General features: G+C 39.3%; 1 protein-coding gene across 2 annotated transcripts in view; it reads right to left on the bottom strand.

Moving 5' to 3' along the window:
- The window catches only part of csmd3a (CUB and Sushi multiple domains 3a), a 579356-nt gene extending 557178 nt beyond the window's left edge, over positions 1-22178 (bottom strand). For both annotated transcript variants that reach the window (XM_067447773.1, XM_067447774.1), the window contains exon 1: positions 21771-22178. In XM_067447773.1, the coding sequence (XP_067303874.1) occupies positions 21771-21921 (151 nt within the window). In that variant the 5' untranslated portion in view covers positions 21922-22178. The remainder of the gene's footprint in view (positions 1-21770) is intronic.
- Between the last annotated feature and the right edge of the window lie 535 nt (positions 22179-22713).

Here is a 22713-nt window from a genome sequence, read left to right as displayed (position 1 = left end):
ACTTTCTTTTTCTTTTGAGTTCTCAAAACTGACATTTTAAGTAATCGGAACTTTTTCATTGTTTTGAGTTTTATGAACTTGTTTCGATTAACTTAAATTTAGCCAAAACTGGGTTGCATACCTTTCAACATCTGGGTATCAAATTCCCGAACAAAAGGGGCTTCAAACAAAAGATGTTTACTTAACATCTTTTGTTGTTTGAGTAACATTAATATCTATATTACCTCCAAATTAATGTAGAAACAACATCTATATTTGTTTAATGGAACCTTTTTTATCTTTTTAACTGATAGTAAAACAGCTTCTGATGTCTATATGAAATAATATTTAATTCACACTTAAATAACACATTAACATTTATTAAGCTTAAAAATATATTATTTTTAATTTAAGTGAATTTAAAAACAATCCTCACATAAACCCATAATACATTTCATTTGTACCTGTGCTCAAGAACTTAACAAGTAGGAAACATACATAAATTGTTATCTATTTGCACAGCATAAGTTGTGAATTATAAATAGATTAATCCTTATTAAAGGTACTGAAGGTCAAGAGCAGAGCATATTTAGTAAGCAATTACTTTTGTTCTTTACATTGTCAGTATAAGTGGTTACTGTCGCACATGATGCGTAGGCCTATCTCACACACGGCTCGTTTTCTCACACCTCTTTAAACTCATTTAAGACGTTATTTAACTAACTGTTTTACGGCTGCTCTTATGAAGAAACTTAACACAACTGGCATCTTGGCATAATTGTGTGTGTTACTGTTCGTTAAAGTGCGAAAGAGAACTTGAATCTGGGCGTTGTGTGTTTTTCATACAGCACGTTCTACATTTACATTTACATTTAATCATTTAGCAGACGCTTTTATCCAAAGCGACTCACAAAACACAAAAAAGGGGAGAGTAATAGAAGCAACGAAACAGACAAGGCCAACAACCTGTAAGAGCTGTAAGAAATCGCAATTAATTAGCACAGTACACCATTTTTTTTTTTTTTTTTTTTTAGACATCTACAACAAAATCTCACGTACGCCAAATGCCGAACACTGGATTTTGATAGCTATGATAACAACCCATTAGGACTAAGGCTGTTGCCCCAGCTGTTGTCGTTAATGCAGATTCAGTGGCCCAATGGGTTGGTTTTGTATTCTAGCTAAACGCGCAGCAATAGCCATCTACAACAAAAACTCACGTACGCAAAATACAGAACACTGGATTCTGATAGTTATGATAACTATGTAACATACCCGCCTGAAGGCACAAATCCGGATGAGAGACGTAGATATGATCCAGGAGTGTGCGCTTTTTGGTCGTTGCTGTGGTGATCAGTAAGTGCTATTCTGTATTGGTCAAGTGCAATTGGAAAAGATGCGTCTTAAGATGTTTTTTAAGAATGGCTACAGACTCGGCAGCACGAATTGAGATCGGCAGGTCTTTCCACCAGGTGGGAACGGTCCAGGAAAATGTCCGTGAGAGCGATTTCATGCCTCTTTGGGATGGAACCACGAGGCGCCGCTCGCTCGCAGAACGCAAGCTTCTGGAGGGTGTGTAAGTCTGAACAAGTGAGTTTAGGTATATTGGTGCAGAGCCAGTGGTTGTTTTGTAGGCGATAACTAGTGCCTTGAATTTGATGCGAGCAGCCATTGGCAACCAGTGCAGTCTGATGAAGAGAGGCGTAACATGCGCTCTCTTCGGCTCATTAAAGACCACTCTCGCCGCTGCATTCTGGATCAGCTGCAAGGGTTTGATAGTGCATGCTGGAAGCCCAGCCAGAAGAGCATTACAATAGTCCAGTCTGGAGAGAACAAGAGCTTGAACCAGGAGTTGTGCAGCCTGTTCTGATAGGAAGGGTCTGATCTTTCTAACATTCTCTTTGTCTTGTCGCTCTTAAATGGTTTAAAAGCATTTGCTTGAATAAAATCGTGATCATATAATGTAACAGTAGCCAGGGGATTACAGAAAATAAATATTTACCAGCTGAGTCTTCTCCTGTTTCTACCATGGTTTCTACTAATGATGCTTGATACAACTTCTCGCGCCCTGCGCAGATATCAACAGCGCAACTAGGTTGCCAGGTCGAGGCCACAAATGGTTTGAAATTTGTGTGATGTGTCGATTGTATGAGTCGGCGTTTCATACAAGATCTGGCAACTGAACAACCTTGGAATAACAGATTTGTGATTATTCAAAGAACGAGGTTTGGGTCATACAAATTATGGTGAGATGTCCGGGAGAAATGACAAAACGGGAGGGGCGGGGGGCGGGAGATGGGTGTGAAATACGGGAGACTCCCGGCAAAACCGAGAGTGGTGACAGGTATGCTGGGTTGGGATTTCTTTTTCTCATGCATGCTTTGCCATAACACTCAAAAGGGAGAGTACATGTCAAAATTAAATGCTATATGATGTTTTTGTGCACGATGAATGTTAAGCGAGAGATTCAGTAGTGTTTAATGTTTTGTTATGCTAGTTTAGAAGAGTTTCTGTTATGTTGGGTTTCCATCATGTGACGAGTGGAGCACAAGCTTAGTTTGAGAGCAGATATATGTTAAATGTATTCCATTGCTGTCCTCATTCAGCAAGTGCTATACTAATACTATCAAAGCATTGTCACCAATTAGAAAGGTGGCATTTATTGAATTAGCTGGGTAATGCTAGTCACGGGTCCACCACTAATATATGTAAGTTGATCATTTTAATTTAAATGTAATAATTAGCCATCTCCAAAATGTAAGAGTTAAGAGCAATTCAAATGTAAAAATAAAATAAAAATCTGCAAGTTCTGCTTACTTAAACTTTACATTTCTTAACGTAATTTCTTTTTTTTTCATGTGACCGATTGCCTCCATTTTTTTTAGTTTTGTTGTGTTGGGTCATTTTGACCCAGAGAGGATTTTCCCGTACCTAAATATGCTAGTTAATGTTTTTGTATTGGACTAAAATTTCCTGACTTTACTCACCCAGAGTCTAACAACTTCCCAAAAATGGTTTGATACTTTTTGTACATTTTTCTCCCACATTGTTACAGTTGTGGTTTTCCTGGGTCAAAAATGACCGGCCTACAAAAATAAAATAGCATATAAATCACTCATTATGCTATTTTTTCACCAAATGTCGGATTCAATGTTTTTTGTCAACTTGTTTTCTTTTAATTAGGACAGGTTTTATATTTTCTTTTTGAACTGATCAGTCATAGGCCTTATTCATCTGAGCTAACGCACCTCAGTTTTTGAGTGAAATTTGCACTCGTTTATGTGCTCTAATGTTTAACTAGCAAGTTTGTTTTAAAATGCTTTTATTTTGTAAATATATTTTGAAAAAAGCATAAGTGGATAAAAACACTGAATAAAAATATTTGGTGATAAAATCGTTAAAATCGATTTTTAAAAAAAAAGATGTATTGAGTGATTTATAAGCTATTTTTTAAAGGCTGGTCATTATTGATCCGGGATTGCCACAGGGAAGTGTGAGCGTGCGAATTTGTACAAAATAAAACCATTTCAAAACAAAAACAAGCATTAAATCACACTAGATCCTAACAATCCCCATATCCTGATTGGCTTCATCACTCGGTCTCCTCTCCACCAATCAGCTGGTGTGTGGTGAGCGTTCTGGCGCAAAATGGCTGCCGTCGCATCATCCAGGTGGTGCTGCACATTGGTGGTGGTTGAGGAGATTCCCCCCTTCACTGTAAAGCGCTTTGGGTGTCTAGAAAAGCGCTATATAAATGTAATGAATTATTATTATTATTATTAGTGTGATAAACAGTGCAAAATGGACATAATTATCCACAAATCATGCTTATTTCACCCAAAAACAGGTACATAATCTCAGATAAATCAGTTTCATCAATCAGTTCCGAAAAAAATACAAAACCTGTCCTAATTAAAGGTGCACTATGGAACTTTCCGTCCACTGGAGGGCGCCTATTCAAAACAAATGTGTAGTTTAATGACGCAAAGTGTGAGCGCAGCATCTTGGGAGATGTGGTCTTCTCATCACAGCCGGTGGAAAATAGGACTCGGGCAGAAATCACGTTCATGCATGCGGTTATTAACGTTACTGTAGTGAAGCAGAGCAGGACCGAGTGTTGTGGACCTGATCACAGCTGCTGGAGCGATTTTTAAACAAATACCCGCCTCGCGAATACCGGGACTTTTATTATGACGGGACGGGACACAGTCGCCGGGCGCCTGCACAGATCCGCTCTTCCGGTTATGATTTTGAGGTAAAGCAGCTCTGTTTATCATATTAGATACATTTAAGTGTGTTGAAAACGATATTATGACGTTACTCTGTGCGTTCACTTGTTCACACTGCTAAGAGTAAAGCGCTCCTGCCAAATAAAAGCCCAAACCGAGGGTAGCGCAGATATGAAGCGATTGACAGGCGACTCCCTCAAACGCTATGCTGACACGTCCCAGTCCTCAGTTAAAATAGCAATTTTCTCACAATTTACAAATAGTTGGAAACATCTGGCATATTGTAGGTACTCAACTGAACAAAATATATAACACCGGCCTAGTGGTTTTTGGATATTTTACTGCAAAAATATTACATAGTGCACCTTTAAAGGAAAACAAGCTGACAAAAAGAGAGAATCAAACATTTGGTGATGAGCCAGCATAGCGAGTCGAGATTTATAAGCAATTTTTTGCAGTTCAGTCAATCAAGGTGTTATTGGGTTTTCAACACAGCACAAAGGCTTAAAGTCCCCTGTTTTATTATTTTAAAGGTTCTTATGTTGTTCTAGAGTCTCATACTACAGTTTTACATGCTTGCAAGATCAAAAAAACAGACTTTCTCACAATATACGTTACACATCAGCTCATTTCTCACAGCGTCTGAAACGGTTAGTTCGAAGATTCAGTCTCTCTAAGCCCCGCCTCTCTGAAAGCTGCTCTGCTGTGATTGGTCAGAAAGCAAGCGCTCATTATCATATCTGAATCTCAGTGATACGAACAGTGACGATGGCGTGGGTTTGGCCGTCTCAATCTCAGTAGAAAAAAACATCTCGTCCACATGAACAACGCCAACCAAACTCTTCCAGTCTCAGAGACGACTACAGCGAGAGAGGGCGGGGCTACGAGACACTACTCAGCCAATCACGACCGGAGGGCGGGCATTATGCAAATGTATTACATTTGTATTCGTTTCAGAAGTTCAGAATCAATTATTTATCTTTAAAGCTGTGCAGACCTTTTACATTCACAAACAGCTCTATTACACACTGCAAGAAAGATAATATTTGAAAAGGCTAACATCTGTTATGCAGAACAAGACAAATACAAGCTTATTATTAGTTGGACTGTCCCTTTAAAGATCATAACATGCCAGTTTGTTCTTCATGCCTAAGTAACAAAGATCTCCTAAATCTAAGACACTTTGAGGAACATTCAAAAGAGGCAATATATGTGGATTAAGTTCACTTAGAAGTAAGGAAACCACTAGGCCAGTGATCAAAGGTAATCCCTTCTGACAGAAAGCAATCGCTGGACAAGGAACAGATGACGTGATGAGAATTGAAAAGGCCATTCCAGTTGAATTATTGACGGGAGCACAAACAATACAAATTTTATCATTACACGGCTTACCCGGTGGGACTTTCGAAGAGTGTTAAAGCAACACTCGCCGACACAACTAATCAAACTTCATCAGTGTCAATTAACACAAGCCTCTTTCTTTCTAGAGCACTGCCGGCCCAGATCTGGTTAATAAACGAGAGAGCTTCGCTGGTGAATAATTACAATCGCGCAGGTCTGCCATCTGTTATTCAATTTGTGAGACGGGCGGAGAACGCCTGCTTTCCAAGAGCAGGGCTTCCTCGATTTCACCGAGTTTGTGTAATGAACTTAAGCGGTGTTTGTCAATCAAGCCGCTCTCCGCTGAACCCTGATAACAGAGCAGAGAGCGCGTGCAACCGAGCGAGACTTTTGAAAGCTTCTTAAAACAAAAGACAGCGCAGTCTTTGGAGAAATGAATGTCAGCAGATAAATCTGAGCAGGTAGGAGATGGGAGGAAAATAAGCGGATAGACAACATCACTACTGTCACTCATACTTAGGTTTAGACATTTCTTCAAACATCCGCCCCGTATGGTTAAGGCTACAAACATGAATCACACCTGCGGTTTGCCATTGCTTTAGCAGTACATACTTAGTGAATAATAAATCATACCTGCAAAAAGCTAAGATTTAAACACTTTTACAAATCTCATGTTTATTTAATAAATGAGTACGTATGTTATGTATAACTGGTCTGAACAAAAGCATCAGACGGGCTGAATGAAAAGGCAAATTCAATGTCAGAACAGTGTGTCTGCAGGTTTAACAACAAAGTGAAGAAAAATAGTGCTTAAATGTTCCCTTAAAGGGGAGCTATTATGCAAAGTTCACCTTTACATGAAATGTGTGCCGGCAGTGTGTACACAACCACTCTATAATGATTGAAAAAAATCCACCCACTTCTCCTTTTTATAATCCCCGCAAATCCTAAACCATGTCTCAGAATAACCCATTAGCATAGAGCCCGCCCACGACTGCTGAGGGACTCTGCCCTATTAGCATAGACCCCGCCCACGACAGCTGAGGGACTCTGCCCTATTAGCATAGACCCCGCCCACGACAGCTGAGGGACTCTGCCCTATTAGCATAAACCCCGTCCACAACAGTTTAGAGACTGCTCCATTAGCAAAGAACACACCCACGGCTGCTGACTCACTCTGGCCTATTAGCATAGACCCCACCCACAACAGTTTAGAGACTCTGCCCTATTAGCATAGACCCCGTCCACAACTGCTGAAAGACTCTGCCCTATTATCATAGACCCCACCCACAACTTCTGACTGACTACGCCCTATTAGCATAGACCCCACCCACAACTGCTGACTGACTCCGCCCTATTAGCATAGACCCCGCCCACGACTGCTGAAGGATTCTACCCTATTAGCATAGTCCCCGCCCACAACTGCTGAGACTCTGCCCTATTAGGATAGACCCCACCCACGACTGCTTACTGACTCCACCCTATTAGCATAGACCCCGCCCACAACTTCTGAGAGACTCTGCCCTATTAGCATAGACTCTGCCCTATTAGCATAAACCCCGACTACAACTGCTGAGGGACTCTGCCCTATTAGCATAGACCCCGCCCACAACTGCTGAGGGACTCTGCCCTATTAGCATAAACCCCGCCCACAACTGCTAACTGACTCTGCCCTATTAGCATAGACCCCACCCACAACTTCTGACTGACTACGCCCTATTAGCATAGACCCCGCCCACAACTGCTGAGGGACTCTACCCTATTAGCATAAACCCCGCCCACAACTGCTAACTGACTCTGCCCTATTAGCATAGACCCCACCCACAACTTCTGACTGACTACGCCCTATTAGCATAAACCCCGCCCACAACTGCTTAGGGACTCTGCCCTATTAGCATAGACCCTGCCCACAACTGCTGAGGACTCTGCCCTATTAGCATAAACCCCGCCCACAACTGCTGAGGGACTCTGCCCTATTAGCATAAACCCCGCCAACAACTGCTGAGGGACTCTGCCCTATTAGCATAGACCTCACCCACAACTTTTGACTGACTACGACCTATTAGCATAGACCCCACCCACAACTGCTGACTGACTCCGCCCTATTAGCATAGACCCCGCCCACGACCGCTGAAGGATTCTAAGCTATTAGCATAGTCCCTGCCCACAACTGCTGAGACTCTGCCCTCTTAGGATAGACCCCACCCACGACTGCTTACTGACTCCACCATATTAGCATAGACCCCGCCTACAACTGCTGAGGGACTCTGCCCTATTAGCATAGACCCCGCCCACGACTGCTGAGGGACTCTGCCCTATTAGCATAGACCCCGCCCACAACTGCTGAGGGACTCTGCCCTATTAGCATAGACCCCGCCCACAACTACTGAGCGACTCTGCCCTATTAGCATAGACCCCGGCCACAACTGCTGAGGGACTCTGCCCTATTAGCATAAACCCCGCCCACAACTTCTGAGGGACTCTGCCCTATTAGCATAGACCCCGTCCACGACTGCTGAGGGATTCTGCCCTATTAGCATAGACCCCGCCCTCTTCTGGTTAAGGGGACGGAGCTGCAGCTAATTTGCATTTAAAGATACATCCAGGAAAACAGCATGCCAATCAAAAATGGGCATTTACAACATGGTATAATGATCTGGGGGGTATTTTGAACTGAAACTTCACACGCACACATTCTGGGGGCATACAAAGGGGCTTTATAGGTGCCCTTTAAGTTACTCTATTAAAAATGTATTAAAAACATTAATCAAAACATAAATAAATAAAGTGGATTTATTCAATAGCATTGCAGTTCTTGTTCTACCCAAGAAAATCTAATTCACAAAGTTAGTATAAAACATTGACATAGAATCAGTGTGTGGCGGAGGAACATGTCTTCATACATAATTAGCTGAATGAAAGATGACTGGGCAAAATATTTTAAGCTCATATTAAAAGTCGGCTGGATAGCTACAAGACAAATCTGACATCTGAGCAACATTTCAAGTCAATTATCTTTGATAAGGACGGAGAGGTTGATGATGGATCACAATGTCAATTAAAGCGTCATCTGCTTGGCTGATTAAATTAATTTCCTCGCTGCTTCCTGCACTGTCCCATTCTGAGGTCATGCCGTTTTTTACACACGATCTTCACAGCGTTCAGCTCGAGAGCGAAGCTGAATAAAGGTTATCAGGATCAAGTAGACAACAGCTTTATACTGGCTCTTTTGCTGAAGGCGACACGCTGTCGTCTGAATCCGATGTTGTGGAGAAACAAGGCTGTGATATCACCAAAACTTTCATTAAAAACACACAGAGTCGAGGTCTGAAAGCAGGCCCGGTTCTACTCAAACACAAGCAAACCCTCCGTTGATACTGTAATATACTGGCAAAACAGATTTGGCAGATTTGCCCTGAACAGCGTCAAATGCATCTATCAGCGTTTGAGTAATGTAGCCGATCACAGATATAACGTTAGTCGTGATCTCTCGAACGCGATGTCTAATCTTAGGTGTTTAAGGGTGCTTTCACACCTGCCTCATTTAGTTGGGTTGAATCGTACTAGAGTTTGTTTCCCTCTTTGGTGCGGTTCGTTTGGTCAGGTGTGTAAGTAGCAATCGCACTCGGGTGCACCAAAAGCGGACCAAACTAGCGGACCGAGAGCTCCTTGAAGACTTAGGCTGCTTTCACATCTCTAGTTCGGTTCATCTGGTCCGAACCAAGGGCAAACAATTAAACATTGTTGCATTTTTCAGCTTTTTTGGTTCCTTTTCACACCACACTGATTGCTTTGGTCCGAACCGGTTGAAACGAAACAAAACGCAGGCACGTGACAACATCCACATCACTCATTGGCCATGGCGTATTTCCTAAACTGCTTTTCGATTGGTCAGAATTGACGTGTGGGAAAATTCCAACAGAAGAGGCAAAGCCAGCAAACTATAATAACACTATGGAGAGACGACTGCGGGCTGGTTTTGTCCCTGGCCATAATCTACTACACTGTGTGTATTTACCACAGTATGCAAACAATACATTTCTATAATGAAGCGCGGATGCGACGTGAAAACAACGTTCTAATGCACTGCAGACGGCGAGAGCACATCGCTCGTCACTTCAAGCGGAGCCGTGCGTTAATTATTTAAAAACTCATGCTCATCTTCCGAAAATATTTCCAACACCTTGACTTGTGGTGCTCAAGATATTATTGCTGTTTCTGTATAAAAATAAAAAAAAGATAATAGTAATATAATAAATAATACTAATTCTACTACTATTAACAATATACAACACACTAGGGATTTCACACTAGACTAGAGTTTACGATACGTCATCAAATGAGCTGAGAAACTCTCACTCGCTCGATCAGTGGGTTCAGCGAGTGAAAATATATCTATGCTAAACTTACTCCTAGTGTCTAACACACACACACTGGCAAGTTAAATCGAAGAATTTATTAGCCAATGGCTAGTGATAGATATTGTTTAGTCGCCCAGAGTGAACATTTACTCGTATTGTAGAGGATTGCCGATGACCAATTGAAGGCAAAGTTTGGGAAGTGACATATATATAAATGCTGGATTCACTCTGCATGAGACAAACTATCCTCCTGAGACACAGACTCAATGTTTTGTCTCAGTAGACAACATATTTTAACCAATTTCTCTGACAAGATACACAGTCTGGATATTCTTATGAATATTCCCATTTATTACTCTCATTATTACACGTCTTTTTACTAGTGTTTTAGTACTCGAGACCATTTTTGGACGGTCTTGGTCTTGACGGTCCAGAATCCAAGAGGACTGGATTAGGTTTTAAGACCGGTCAAGACCACAAACTGGGATATACAGTCACGGCCAGAATTATTGGCACCCCTGGTAAATATGATCAAAGATGGCTGTGAGAAATAAATCCGCATTGTTTATCCTTTTGATTTATCATTAAAAAAAACTTTCATTGAAGTAAAAGAATGGAAATTCAGGGGGACAACACATTATGAAATAAATGTTTTTCTCCAAAACACGTTGGCCGCAATTACCGGAACTGTTTTATGAGTATATTCCCATTAATATTCAAAACATTTAGCACACCAGGGTAACTAGGAATATGAAATTGTCTAGTTATGACGTCTTGTTCCATAGGAGTATAAACATGAGGAATCACATTGGCCAAATTGCCTTAATCATTAATCTCAAAGAATATAGTTCTGATGTGCAGCAAAAGATTGTCGAGATAGAAAGAAATAGAAAGCGAAACAGCTTAAGCATTGAAAATTCCACAATCAGGGCAATAATTAAGAAGTTTCAATGAACTAAAGATGTTATGAATCTGCCTGAAAAAGGACGCGTGTCTATATTGTCTTAATGCACGGTGCACAAAGACTCTCCAAGATCACAGATGGAGAATCGCAGAGAATAGTTGAGTCTTGGGGGTCTGAAAGCCTAAAAAATACAAATAAAATAAAACGGCCACTACATCGCCACATGTTGTTTGGGAGGATTTTGAGAAAAATCCTTCTTGTTCATCCAGAAACAAACTCCAGTATATTCAGTGGTCAGATATGACTGGAGCTTCAGACAGGACCTGGATCTGTGGTCAGATGACACTTAAACAAGAGCTTTTTGGCAGAAAAGCTACCAGATGGGTTTGGTGCAAACAGGGATAAAAAATACCCCATGTCCACGGTTAAAAATACCATTAGATCATTAATGTTGTGGGTTTATTTTATTTTTGCTGGAGGTCCTGGACATCTTGTTCAGACACCTGGAATCATGGATTCTAGCAAATACCAGCAGATACAAAATCTAGACCTGATGGATTCTGCTAGAAATATGATAATGGGCCGTGGCTGGATCTTCCATCAGGACAACGATCCAAAACAAACATCAAAATCAACACACACGTGTCGCTGAGCACAAAATGAAGGCCGACCCAGTTCCCTGACCTGAACCCTATGAGTGGCTGAACTGCTGAATATTTTTTGTTGAAGATGACATTAAATGATAAAAATCAGACTGCAAAATATGCCATATTGTGTCCAAACAGATGCAAACAAATGATAAGGTAAAAAGAAGTCTCTTATGCTTACCACGGTGCATACTTATTTAAATAAAAATACAATACTAATATATATTACAATTTAAAAAAACATTATTTTATTTTAATATATAGTAAAGTGTGATTTATTCCTGTGATCAAAGCTGAATTTATCATCATTACTCCAGTCTTCAGTGTCACATGATCCTTCACTAATCACTCTCAGATGAGGATCTGATGATCAACACATATTTAGGATTATTATCAGTGTTGAAAACAGTTTCTTTGATGAATAGAAAGATCAAAAGAACAGCATTTACTTTAAATAGAGTCTTTTGTAACTTCATAAATGTCTTTACTGTAACTTTTGATACATGTAATGCATCCTTGATTAATACAAGTATTAATATCTTTCTTAAAAAAATACTATTTTGAACTTTATAAACATCAAATAATCCTGAAAACTGTTTTCCAGGCTGATAATAATCCTAAATGTGTGTTGATCATCAGATCGTCATATGAGAATGATTAGTTCTCTGAAGACTGGAGTAATGATGATAAATTCAGCTTTGATCACAGGAATAAATCACACTTTACTATATATTCACATAGAGGACTGATGAGTTACACTGGAGGAATATTACACATTTATTTGTATTTTTAATTAAACCAGTGTAGGATTTTTCATAATGAAATTACTGTTTGTGTGGGTTTATTTTCCAAGATTATTTGATGTATAGAAAGTTCAAAAGAAAAACATTCATTTGAAACGTAATATTTTGTAACAGTATACATTTCTTTACTTTTTTTTTTTTTTTCAAAAATGTTACCGACCACAAAACGTTTAAATGGCAGCATGAAACAAATAAATCTGTCGAATTATTCAATAACTCAAATAACTCAAGCTCTTAAAAACCAAAGGATCTGAACTGCTATTCACATTCGTTTATAGCCCTCCACTTCTTCTTCTTCTTCTCGGAGAAAAGCTTTAGGCGGGTGGGAGAGCTCGTCACATGCATTCGTTTACAGTAGCTTCATAATGGACTCTTAAAATACTGCAGCATCTTGAGCTTCTGCTCACAATAAACGGCGTGTGAACATGTAATTAAAGCACTGATGAGCGCTGCATTCACTGAACATCAGCAGTCAATCACTGGGTAAAGCAGAAGCACGGCATCTTCAGGACGCGTGCTATTCAATGAGCGAGTGTCCTTCAGATGCGAGCCAAAAGATATTGACGGCATCGAAGATTTATGTCCCGCTCAACAGAAAGGGCTGATTTTGAGACTATTTAAACTTGATGTTGAACTATTTAAAACAATATTTCAGAAAAATCTTGCTCTTGTTGTTATTGTTCATACTAAGAATGCAAAAAAATGGCTTGTAGAGATCCAAATCTGTGACACTAACTCTGTCTTTATATTATATAACTAATTTACATTAACTGTATTTGCTAACCATAATGTGTTATATGTAATTATATTTTGTGATTTTATAATTGTGCTTATTTTTAAGGTTGCCTTTCTGTACACCTGACTAGAGGAGTGCCGATTAAAAAAATAGCACTTTTAAGCTAACTCGGGTACATTTACATTATTTTAATGTTGATTAATGTACATTGTCCTCTTTTAAATAAACAAACAATAGTGACCAGTGTTGGGGTAACGTATTACAAGTAACTTGAGTTATGTAATCAGATTACTTTTTCAAGTAACTAGTTAAGTAACACATTACTTTTAAATTATTTTCACATTTATTTGACTGACAGCTTCTCCCCATGTTGAGAAAAATCGAGAGTAGGTGCAAAGGTGTGTGTGAACAGGTTATTAGTTCTAGACTGAATGGCCCTCATTTATCAAAAGTGCGTACACCAAAATTCCAGCGTACACCCAAACCCACGGTGACTTTGAGATTTATCAATATGGACGTTGGCGTACGGCACGCTCAAATCCTATGGCAGCTCAGGAGGCGGTGTACGCACACACACACACACACACACACACTCCAATCCTACGCCAGCTCAGGAGGTGGTGTACGCACGTTTGAGTTAGTGCGAAAATGCGCAGAAAAACAATTCCTAACACCACAAAACGCACTTACAAGATATGCTATATTATGACCCACTGTTAAAAACCACAACAACTACATTCAGTGTTTATTTTTGTGCAACATGAACGTCAATGTTTAATTTGTGTGACTTTACCAAAGCGTTTTATTTGTAGGCATATGTATTCCTCCAGTCGCGAGCCTGTGCGCTTTATCTGACGGTTCAGGCCCGTCTGGCCCGGCAGCTGCGCACGGACTGGGACTAAAATAATTCAGACTGACAAAATAATAAAAATGACACTCTTCTTCTGAATAACAAGCGTCAATACGAATAATAATCATAATAATAATAAGAAGAATCTTACAAATTGTCATGTAATTATTAATGTGAATGAATCTTACTCCACATCACATCATCATCACTATTGTACACCCCAATACATGTGCCGTGATACGAAATTAAATGCTAATTGTTTCAAAACGTGCTGTAAAATAATGCATAGTGATGGTAATTTATCATCCAAACAGCTTTAAACTGCTGGAGTGCGCTTCTCAACCTCCACATTATTAAGAGTACTCGTAATTTGGGTCCATATTTTGTGGGTGCCTTTATTCCCACTCTTTAAACTCCCAAATAAAACAATTTCGGTTTTTTTCCACTTCCCTGGTGATCTCGATGGGCGCGTCTCAATCATCTCACTAGTCCACTAGTCAGGGCACTGATCAGGGAGTCAGCCCATTGACTTATGTCCTAATCAGTGCCCTGACTAGTGGACTAGTGAGATGATTGAGCGCGCCCGATCTCCACGTCGGAGAAGTTTCGCTTCTTTGCCGTCTTCCGTGTGTCCATGCCGTAAAATGAGGGCGTGGGGGAGGCGGAGACTTGAATATATAGGGGCGTGTTATTCTAATGACGATCGTTTTCAGCCGCCACATTTATCAAGGGCAGGTATTGCGTACACCTGGATTGCAGAGGTGCGCACAGCTTCATAAATCAGGCGGTGAGAGGAGTGTAAGCATAATCTTACGCCAACATATACGCCGTTTCTACGCAAGATTGATAAATGAGGGCCATTGTGAGCATTTCTTCATCTCACTTGCGCAATAAAGATCAAGTACTTCTCAAAATAAAAAAAAATCACTCAAACGCAAAATCAGAATACTACGCAAACCTCCAATAATAAAATAAAAAATAAAACAAATATTTGTATGCATTTAATCTACAAACCCGATTCCAAAAAAGTTGCGACACTATACAAATTGTGAATAATAACAGAATGCAATGATATTTTGTTCAGAATACAACATAGATGACATATGAAATGTTTAAACTGACAAAATGTATCATTTTTAGGTAAAAATAAGTTGATTTTAAATTTCATGTCATCAACACATCTCTAAAAAGTTGGGACGAGCCCATGTTTACCGCTGTGTGTCATCCCCTCTTCTTTTTATATCAGTCTGCAAACGTCTGGGGACTGAGGAGACAAGAGGCTCAAGTTTAGGAATAGTAATGTTGTCCCATTCTTGTCTAATACAGGCTTCTAGTTGCTCAACTGTCTTAGGTCTTCTTTATCGCATCTTCCTCTTTATGATGCGCCAAATGTTTTCTAATGGTGAAAGATCTGGACTGCAGGCTGGCCATTTCAGTCCCCGTACCTTGGCCCAGAGAAAACACCTTTTTCCCAATTACTTTAGATTTTTAGTTTTTAGTTTTTTTGGTGAATTAAGAGACTTTTTTTTTCTCCTGCGTCCTATATTCTTCCATTATCCAGAACGGCAGCACAGCTGAAAGGTTTGTTTGAGCAGCAACCTCTACTGTAAACACATGAATTAGCATTTTTACCTCAGCCTAAAGGTTATTATTTCAATTTTGGTGTGTAGAGGTTTTTACATTTGCACAAAAATAAAACTTATGTTAAAAAAAACAAAGGTGAGGAAAAAGTAACGTAAGTGAGGAAACGTAAATTACTTTTTTTTAAGTAACTAAGTAATTCAATTAGTTACTTTTAAAGGAAGTAATACAATATTGTAATGCGTTACTTTTCACTGATAGTGACCATTATGGTCAAACTCCAAAAGAGACAAAAAAGCAACACATCCTATATATTAGGGATCCACCGATACCATTTTTCCAGAACCGATCCGATCCGATATTAAAAATGTTGAGTATCGGTCGATACCGATACTAAACCGATCCGATACCAATGCAGTTTTGTCTATGTAGAATTTCTAAGCCTTAGTGTGTCAAATTGAATAAATTAGTAGCAATATTTGAGGTTTTACAGAGCTGAGGTCAATACTAATATAAAGTATAAAAGGTGTCACTGACAAACACATCACTAAATAATGCAATAAACATTCATTTAATAACATAACACGCAAGAGAATGCCCCAATAATAACTGATCAAACAAAAACAGAAGCGTCCTGCATGGATTCTGAACGCCAATTCATGTTTTTCACTGTAAATTATATGATGATTTGTTCTTTTGTATTTGTTTTTCTTGAAATGTCCCCTTAGTTCATCACTGTATATAGAAGGAGAGCGAACTGTTAACAGGTTTTTCCTGTAGCATTTTTTGTAATTTTTAAAGTGCAATAGGGTTGTTTGTGAATGTAAAAGGTCTCCAAAGTTTTGCATGACAAATAAAGTCTCCTGGAAGAAAGAATTGATTCTAAACTGCCTGACATGAGTCAGTAATTCACAGACAGGTCTGACTCGCTTCAGCCAATCACAGAGAGGTCTGACTCGTTTCAGCCAATCACAGACAGGTCTGACTCGCTTCAGCCAATCACAGACAGGTCTGACTCATTTAAAGCCAGCTCTGACATTCAATCACTGGTGCTCCCGTTTTAAATCAGTTTTGCAAACATTTCAATATTATAGTGAATGTAAGTGTGAGTTATGATTTTGGCAGCTTCTGAAACCATTGATATCACCGGAGCACTGCAGCTGAAGTAAATGTGCAGGTATTGCAGAGCAAGAGCAATGTAAGTGTCTAAAATGCATGCAGACAGTTCAGTTTAATGGCAAAGCTTGCCCTCTTTAACAATGCAGCGTCACTAAATGAACGAAATGTAAATGTAGTTGATTGCTACAGCAACAGTGGGCTCCCAGCACATTTTAATAGAACTCAAAAAAGAGCATTTTATTTCACATATTAATATAATTTAAATAGAATAGTGCTGAAAAAAATAAAGTGGGGTACGGGTAAAGCAAAAAAAAAAAAAAATGTACCTTTACCCATACCCTACTTTATTTTTTTTACTGCACTTTTCTATTTAAATGATCTTATGAGGACTTACTTTTCAAAATAAATAATCGAACAATCACAGATATATTATCGTAGTCGTGTGTTTATTGTCTTTATGTTTCATCAGAAACGCCTCTGCATGTTCTTCAGCTGATATCTGATATCTATAAGGGATTTCCTGGAACGTCATAAGTTTTATACTACTATATGAATCTCACTTGTGGACCTTCTTTAATATCTAACCGTTACTTTTCTTAAATGAGACCGTCTCGATGATGTGTGCAGCCTTCACATGAATTGCATGAGTGTTTATCGCTCCTTATTAGATCTGCGTAATATATCGAAATTTCGCAAATGTATATATCGCAATATGCATATCGCAACGGCACGCAATATCTGATGGATTTTAATAGGCTACTTCGACATTGTGAAAAGTGTACGTATTAGGTCAGAGCTGCAATGGGCACACGACTTTTACTTATATGACTTGCTTGATGTTATAACGAGTTATTAAATGCAATAACTTGCGAAAAACAACTACTTGCGGTCTCGCACTGTCTGACACACACACACACACCGAAACATGCACAAATTGCCTCTCTGAAAGCACGTGATCCCTTCAGTTCAGTTTCGTATCTGCATTACATATGCAATTACATTTTTTGTTTGTATACATTGATGTTAAAATGATATTATCAAATTTGTGACATTAATTTTTGCCAAAACCCTGCTGGTCACTTTCAGAAGTTGTAGCGATGCTTTCTTTTCCTAGAAAGACTATGAAACACATAAATGGTATCATTCTCAGTTTTTACAGTTTTTAAAATGTAATTTAAATAGATTTTACACACTAATTGCAATATCGTATTGCATATCGAATATTGCATTATTTAACAAGATATCGCATACCTCATTTTTCTTCAATATCGCACAGCCCTACTCCATATTGCTCACATCCCCTCATTTTGGGTAAAAATAGTAAATGGTAAAAATAGTAAAATGATACTAAAGCACTTTGTAATGTAGTAACTTGAGTATTTTTTCAGCAAACTATTAAGTTACTCTTACTTCAGTCATATTATTTTCAGTACTTCTACTTATACTATAAAAAAAATTAATTCACTTTAAAATGAACATTTCCTGATAGTTTCCTCAACCCCATCTCATCACATGTTCATGTGTTTCTTTCTTCAGTGGAAAAGAAATTACGTTTTTTGAGGAAAACATTCCAGGATTTGTCTCCTCATAATGGACTTCAATGGGAACCAACGGCTAAAGGTCCAAATCAATTCAAGAGCTTCAGAGACTCTGACGATCCCAGCGGAATAGAGTCTGATCCAGACAAACCATCACACATTTACAACACAAATAAACATTTTAACCTTACATGTGTGACTTCGGTGTTGTTCTTCTTCACGGCGTATGATGTCATCACGTCGGAAAGGTCACATGACGCAGGTGGAAGTGCCGACCCAGTGTTAAAACGAACGTGCAAAGACTAAATCAAACGCATTTACACAAATAAAGGAGAAACAACGATGGCGGACAATTTTAAAGGGTTAGTTCACCCAAAAATGAAATTATGTCATTAATTACTCTCCCTCATGTCGTTGGACACCTGTAACACCTTCGTTCATCTTCAGAACACAGATGAAGATATTTTTGTTGAAAGCTGAGAAAGGCTTCAGAAAGGCCTCCATTGGGATTCAGTCCATTCCCACTGACCCACTCACAAGACCCATAAAGGCACTGAAGGCTTCATTACAAAGTCCATCTCACTACAGTGGCTGTACAATAATTTTACAATGCGGCGAAAATAGTTATTGTGTGCACAAAAATCTAAATAACGTTATAATCCACCAAATTATTGACGTGAACTCAACGCTTGCGCGAGAATATGACGCAGCTCCGCCGTTGGAATCATAGCGAATACAAGACCCGGAAGAGGAGGAGCCGCTATCGCCTGAGTTCACGTCCGAGACCTACACGGAAGACAATATCTTGGCAGATAAAGTCATTATTTTGATTTTTTTTTGCGCACAAAAACTGTTCTCGCCGCTTGGTACAATTATTGTACAGCCACTGTAGTGAGATGGGCTCTGCAACAGTCTTCAGTGCATTTATGGGTCCTGTGAGTGGGTCAGTGGGAATGTACTGAATCCCAATGGAAGCCTTTTTGAAGCCTTTCTCAGCTTTCAACAAAAATATCTTATTTGTGTTCTGAAGATGAACAAAGGTGTTACAGGTGTCCAACGACATGAGGGAGAGTAATTAATGAAATAATTTTCATTTTTTGGGTGAACTAACCCTTTAAAGTTGGAGGCGAACATGAGATTGGAGTTTTTCGGCACTTCCACCAGCGTCACGTGACCTTTCCGACGTGATGAACAACACCGAAGTCATGCATTTGAGGATAAACATATATAATTATATAAACATATTTTAATTAATTACTATATAATTTTTAGAAAATGTGAGATGGTTTGTCTGGATCAGATTCTATTATAGCCTCTGAAGCTCTTTCTGCATTGATTTGGACCTTCAGCCATTGGTTCCCATTGAAGTCCATTATGAGGAGAAAAATCCTGGAATGTTTTACTCAAAAAAACGTGATTTATTTTCCAATGAAGACAGAAATACATGAACATCTTGGATGAGATGGAGGTGAGAAAATCATCAGGAAATGTTCATTTTGAAGTGAACTAATCCTTTAAGTACAATTGCTTGGCACTCTTTCCACCGCTGACGAATGAAATATTCCTAAACCCAAAATTTAAAGCTACCCACTCTTTTAGGATAAAACGCCAAGCACTCGAGATCAAGGCGTCCTCCAACTGAGCAAATGAAAGCAGCATCTGCTAAAACTCAAACTCTTAAAATTACCAGACCACGACCAGCCGATTGGGACCCAGATCAATAATTTCAAATGAGATGAAAAGTTATTTCATTGGCCTCCTCATTCAACACACTGCCCAATTTTCCAAGCGCCTCTTATTAAAAATGCATCAAGAGAGCCTTGAAGGCAGTGCAGCGCTGTTGTTTGGCCAAGGACATTATATGAGAAATAACTTCAAAGCCAAGACTGCAACACCCGCGGCCTTGTCTCATCGCTGGAGCACTGTTGATAGAAGAAAGCCACTAAATATTTGCATTCATGAAAAGAGGCCCATTATTTACCAATGTGACATTATGATGAATTGAGCAGATCTTTGAGCTGAACTACAGTAATCACGCTTTCTGTCCAAAGGCATTTCAATCCCAACACCGTGTGACATTTAACATAATGAGGACTTTAGCATGCACACGGATCCGCTGTTGTTTAGCACACGAACGTGTAAGAAACGAGTACGAGGGAGGTTAATGTCGTGCTGCGGCACACAACTTCATTCCACCAATTCCATTAGATTTCCATTAGACTGAGTCACTAAGCACTAACGCAAGCGAGGGAAGACTGCGCGAGTGTAAAGGTGTTTGCTGAAAGCAAAAAGGCTTTTAAACACAACAAGCCTGGGTTTTTTTTACTCATCGCGTCAAATGCATTGATTAAAGAAGGACTAAGGGTGTTTTTAAACGGATCAATCACATGCAGTTGTACTCCAGTGCATCTCGGGAATTTTTCAAGTCACTATTTTCACCCGCTACACGTGACACACGTTATTATTTCTGCGTGTCTCCGTTAAGGTTTAGTCCGCATATAAACAAAATATGAACAATTAATCAATCGATCACATCAGGCCTGCGGTTCAGGACCCTCGCAACCTGTGCTTTTCATTAAGCAAAGCCCCAAAGAAATCCTTCATTCACTTCATTAAAAAAAGATTAATAAGACTATACAGTAGGCTAGAGAGAGAGAGAGAGAGAGAGAGAGAGAGAGAGAGAGAGAGAGAGAGAGAGAGAGAGAGAGAGAGAGAGAGAGAGAGAGAGAGAGAGAGAGAGTTGTCAGAGTAACGAGGAATAAAAAAAAACGCCTTGTCAAATGAAGGAGCAACAGCTGTTATAATAAAACATTGAAAGAAACATGAAATCATAACGCAAACTGTCTAATGAATCCATCCACCTGTCCAGATTGCATAATCACCCAACACTCTCTTAAAAAATCATCCATGTTACTGCAACAAATATGATCATATTTAATAGTAATAATATTGCATGTGTCATTCAGTTATATAACATTAACATATTTGTGGTACTAAAATATGCTACTGTAAAATGTACCAATGTACGAGGCCATATGCAACATTAAATGCATCTGATAACAAATTCAGGAAGAAAAATTTAAGTTTTAAAATAAATTCTAAACAAATGCCATGATTCACTTTGGGAATGCACCTTTAAACTAATTCATTTTTAAAACAATTTTAAGAACATTTTACTGTGAATGTGCACATTCAAATTGTTAAATACATGCATTTTCTTCGGGAGATGGCTGAAAATGCCACGTTTTTATCTGTAAATGTATTTCACACAAGAAATATTAGTCATTTTAAAATACAAACAAAATCGACATGATGTATTAATATCTCGATGTGATGATTAGATAGATAGATAGATAGATAGATAGATAGATAGATAGATAGATAGATAGATAGATAGATAGATAGATAGATAGATAGATACTTTTGCTCACTTCCATACAGTAAAATTTGAGGATATAATGAGAACACATTTGAGAACATTTTTTTTTTTTTTTGCAACGGGACAAAACGAGCGGAAAAATGAGCTTTAAAAAGCGCGATCTCCCATCAATGCCCAGGCGAATGTAACGGACTCGACTGGAGAAGGCATGAGACCGCAGGTATGGTCATAACCGAGGCTGTGTCTCACGCAGACACCTGCAGCCCCTCACACACACACACACACACACACACACACACTTACCCTGCACACACGACAGGACGCTGCACAACACTATATTCCCAATGATAAATCCAGTTTTGATCGTCATTGTGGAAGCGCGAGCGCATCTGATAAATCCTCTATTTGAAAGCGCTAGAAATCCTCGGCGTCCATCATTATCAGCTGCTTTCATAGTCTCAGGTGTCCGGCAGAAACGATATTCCTCGCGATGGAGAGAGACTGATCTGGAGTCAGTCAGCGCTGGATGTGCGAGGAGACCAACAGCAGCAGCAGCAACCTTGACGAGGACTCAACCATCTCGCCAACAGGGGCACAAAGTATTCTCTGTACTCCTCATATGACTCTCCTCACTTACAGAGACGCGCATGCTGCTTTCAATGCATCTCTAATGAACGCATGCATTCGCATGCACGCCGCATTTCACAAGGAGTTGTCACACGCGCGCGCGTTACCGTTTTAAATGTTGCAGATGCATAGCAACGTCTGATGGAAAAGTGAATGCGTGCAATCGGCGGCATCGATCACTACGAGCAGAATATTATTTAAAATCAAACTGCACGCTTTAAATGTTGGCGATGCATCCATTCAGTGATTGCATCCGAACACTATACAATTGCATTTAAAAAGAGTTGCCAAATGCATGCAACTATTAGTTAAAATGAAGATGCATCGAGAAATCGCACTGTAAGTCACGTGACTAAAAGTGCATTTTGCATGTAGTAATGTTGTAATGTTTGCAATGCACCAAACAATGCCTTATTCTAATAAATGCATACATGCATGCATTCAGAAAAAAAGTGCCTTGTCATTAAACACTGCACGCAAAAAGTAGCCTTTTTGTGCATTAGTGCATCTGCCGAAACCTTTGCATCAGTTTGTTTTGCATTATCATAATCAGTCCATTCCAGCACTTCATTAAAAGTGGGAGAGTGTCCAATTTATCTGTGTATAGCAACCCCCCTAA

The sequence above is a fragment of the Pseudorasbora parva genome, chromosome 7, assembly GCF_024679245.1.
Source record: "Pseudorasbora parva isolate DD20220531a chromosome 7, ASM2467924v1, whole genome shotgun sequence".
Taxonomy (NCBI): domain Eukaryota; kingdom Metazoa; phylum Chordata; class Actinopteri; order Cypriniformes; family Gobionidae; genus Pseudorasbora; species Pseudorasbora parva.
Note: the sequence above shows the minus strand (reverse complement) of the source record. Positions and strands in the feature narration are given on the sequence as shown.